Source organism: Temnothorax curvispinosus, unplaced genomic scaffold (assembly GCF_003070985.1).
Source record: "Temnothorax curvispinosus isolate PA1 unplaced genomic scaffold, ASM307098v1 QBEX01001108.1, whole genome shotgun sequence".
NCBI classification, from domain to species: domain Eukaryota; kingdom Metazoa; phylum Arthropoda; class Insecta; order Hymenoptera; family Formicidae; genus Temnothorax; species Temnothorax curvispinosus.
The window spans coordinates 2,187-6,112 of NW_020210888.1; the positions used below are offsets into that span (position 1 = coordinate 2,187).

The 3,926-nt window shown below is 31.6% G+C and overlaps 1 protein-coding gene across 1 annotated transcript; it reads left to right on the plus strand.

Annotated features, from left to right (window-relative positions):
• Positions 1-454: 454 nt before the first annotated feature.
• Positions 455-2,963, plus strand: LOC112460059. The gene is made up of 6 exons (XM_025024506.1): positions 455-1,025; positions 1,110-1,304; positions 1,860-1,976; positions 2,243-2,472; positions 2,547-2,718; positions 2,798-2,963. The coding sequence occupies exons 1-6, from the start codon at positions 689-691 to the stop codon at positions 2,890-2,892; spliced, it is 1,146 nt and encodes a 381-aa protein (XP_024880274.1). The 5' UTR covers positions 455-688; the 3' UTR covers positions 2,893-2,963.
• Positions 2,964-3,926: the final 963 nt, after the last annotated feature.

Consider the following 3,926-nt stretch of genomic DNA (forward strand, 5'->3'; position numbering starts at 1 on the left):
GTAAATAATATAGTGTAAATATATAGAATATTCACATATCTATTTTATTATTAATATTGTTTAAATATGGTTAGTGCGAGTTTTGTATTATTTAACAATCCACCATTTTATTTTGTGCCTATTGAAAATTTGTATCTGTTTCAGTATGCAGTTGTTACTTTTCTTCCAAATGATAAGGATACTGAACCAACAAGTGACGTTGTACCCACTTGTTGGCTACTTGCTAAGAATACAAAGGCTTACTGGCCTAATTTTCCTAAACGTGGGAATACATCTGTATATACATCTGTATATACATCTGTAAACGATCAAAATTAATATTAAGTTTAGCTGAACCGGATAAAAGCTGGCCTACATACGATGTTAAATTTTGTCACGGCTATGAACTAAATGTTTATATTACATTCATTTATATACATTTTTTAAGATTTGTAATTATCATTTTTAATGCAAAATTTTTTTAGACACGTACAATAAGGCATGAAAGGCAGCTAATCTTCAAAATGATGAAGATCGAACAGTAGGGACAGAAGTTAGTGATATAGACCAGCCCAGAAAAAGAAAGAAAAATCCGAAATATAATGTCACAGAGTCATCCAAATCCGAAGATAAATGTAATACTCACACTGTTAAGAAGAGCAGGAATAATAAATTGAGAGATCAGTCTAGCGATAGTGAAAATGAAGAAATGGAAGAAAAAGCTGTTCGGGCAAAAGTTGCAGCATTACTAGCCAAGAGAAATAATATAAAACCGCAAGTTTCTCAAAACAAGGCTAACAAGGAGGTTTCCATGGTTACCAAATCCAAAAATTTAATTAAAACACTCGATTTAGAACAGAACCGTTCTGTTGGTTTAAATGATACTATAGAAAGTGACCCACGTTCTAAAAAAACATATAATCTGACAGATGTTTTGCATGCAACAACAGAAGTCCCTAGTACCCCTGCTTCGTCTTCTCTGCAATTTCACCGACAATATGATGATAGAATGAATATAGATAGAATGAAAGAACAACTTTTGTTAGGTAAATAATTTTCTAAGTTTTAAATTAGTCAGTACAAGAAAGTATTGACTGCTACATTAATTTATTTTTTGTATACGTCTGTAGGAAATGATTCTCAACAATCAGAATTTGTTTTACCATCCAGTCCAGAAATTATACAAGAAGAAAGTAGAGAAGAAATTAATACTGCAACAGATAATAAATATGGGAGCATAAATATCTCGCAGAAATTAAGTCAGTCTTCTGACTTAAGTGATGAACAAAGAAAAATAATTACTTCTGTCACAGATCAACCTACAGGTAAATATAATTGTACAGGATGTTTCTAAACAATAACATTTACAGATTGTTAGAAGATAACTAAGCAAGTTTCTCAAATACGTACTCTCCGTTTCTCTCTCTCCGAAACTCTCGTGTTTCACTACTGAAAAGCAAAAAAGTTATATTAGCAGCAGTTTTTTGATAAGTAGTCTTAAGCTATATAACAGATTTCTAAACATTTTATGTATTTTTTTCATGAGATTATTCTTGAGATAACAAATATCTTTTATATCATTCAGTTCTTTGAAAAATAAGTGGTTGAAACAAAGCTTTATAACACATCTGGCAATGCTATGCACATACATTTATACTACAGCTATTTATTTATTTCATCAATAGTATAATTCTATTTATATGCTGTCTATAACTTGAGATAAAAAATATAAGTTAGACATGAATAAAAAATATTACTTACAAAAGGAGTTATTACTCTTTACAAATTAAACACATTTCCTATAATTCAATCAGTAATTGTATATTTATTATTTCTGTACAAGTAATCTTATTTTTGATATTTTATGTATTTACACTCAGGTGTTAAAGCTGTATCCAGTGGAAAGCATTCCAAAGAAAATAGATCTTATGATGCAAACTGTAAAAATTTACTTACAAAATCGGTTTCTCCTTTTTCCAGTAAGCACCAATCATCAAGTAAGCATTTATATATGTATATTCCGTCCAACAAAAAATCGATCACAGAGATTGGACGAAAACTCGTATGTTTTGCGCAGGTGTCTGTCTATAGAACGTCTAGAAAGCCCTCCTCCACAGCGGACGTGCCATATTTACGTATATGGTATTTAGTAGCGCGACACGCTCTTCCTACTTTACTTTGCCTATATTCAAAACGTGATCGATCTTTCGTTGGATTGAGAATATTTTTTACATTACATTAATAATTTGTTTGCATTAATTAGGTGATAACACTGATGCTGCCATAAAAATAATTAAGACAGAGTTACTTCAAGAAATAAGTAGTAAACTTGATTTTGTAATGATGAACACAACAAAAATACTTACCTACTTAGCACCAGAGGAAAGTCTTCTTTTAAGACCAGATAACCTTCCAGCGCTTCCTCTGAAGTCAGTTGATGAATATGATAAATTTGAAGAGTTTTTAAATGATGGCACGAATTTCTCAACAGTGGTACGTTTGAACTAAATAGAATTATTTGTTACATTTATGATTTTGTTCTTTGAACTAAAATATGTGATATTTAGGTACAATATTTTGCGGGCCGTATGGTTAGTCAAGGTAGTGACTGGCAAAGTGCTGTATACCTAGTATCGAAACTGCTAATAAGTAACAAATTAGCAAGAGCAATAAGTTGGGTAGGTACCAAAGATACCAAGATCGCACTAGCAAACAGTAAAATTATGGACGCTGTTTCCTGTGAGTACAATTCTATATAAATTACCGTCTTTTACTAAAATATAGTAGATAAGAAATGAATAATAAGTTAAAATTGTAGGCGCTGTTCTGAAAAACCATCCCAAAAGTGACTTAAAACTAGTGAAGTTAAAAATACAAAGATGGCTTTATACGGGAAACCAAAGAAAAATTTAATTATTTTTTCAAATTTTTCTAGTCATGGGAGAATTACTTGCCTTTGTGATATTTAATGTTAAGGCTCCTGGGTTTCTTCCGTCATTATGTGAGATCGTGACGTCAGAGGCTATATACCCTGGTAACCATTCCTTTGCAATTCTGCTGTAAAACTGCACGAAAAGTAGCTTCTTACAGCAAACTACTGCCAGACTACTGCAATAGTACAGTAAGTACTCGTTCAATCACAGATATTATGCACTTTTGTCGCAATTTTAGACTGTTTTCTTGCGCACTTCTTCGGGACGCATCTGAACTAGCAAACTGGTTACCAGGGTAGAAATGACACGCTGAGAATTCGATCTTGCGTGCCATTTCCAAATAAAAAGATATTTGCGTAAAAAAACATTTTAGATCATTTTAGCACATTTCAAAAATACCCTGAAAACTATTCCATTCCCTTGACAGTTAATAAACAGCCGTAAAATAAATATAATACAAAGCCTAGTTATGCGACTGCGTCTATATAAGCCTACATTCATATTACATTCTTTTATTTACTCCTATTTATTAATTGTCAAAGAAAAGAAATATTTTCGAAGTATTATTGAAGTATGCTGAAGTGATCTGAAGTGTTATTTTATGCAAATATCTTTTTATTTGGAAATGCACTCAAGAATTCTTAGCGTGTGCAGATTTCTTGTCTCTGACGTCACGATCTCAATGATGACGGAAAAAGACCAGAGGCCAATCAACGAGAATTTTATTTTTTTTTATTTTTAATGTTATGAAACCATGACAAACAACTTTTATTTTGACTGTGAAATAATACCATGCAATAATACCGTGCAATAATAAAATGTATAAATACATTTATTTTTGTTCAGGTATTAGATAAGTTCTAAAAGTTATTTTGTGTTATATGTATAGTACAGAATACTCATTAATGCTTTCCTAATAGCTGTGTTCTGGAGATTTCTATAGTGCACGTTACATGTATACTATTGCCTTCAGGTGGAAGGCATTAATGACGCCGTCTGTACATTTTAGTACAC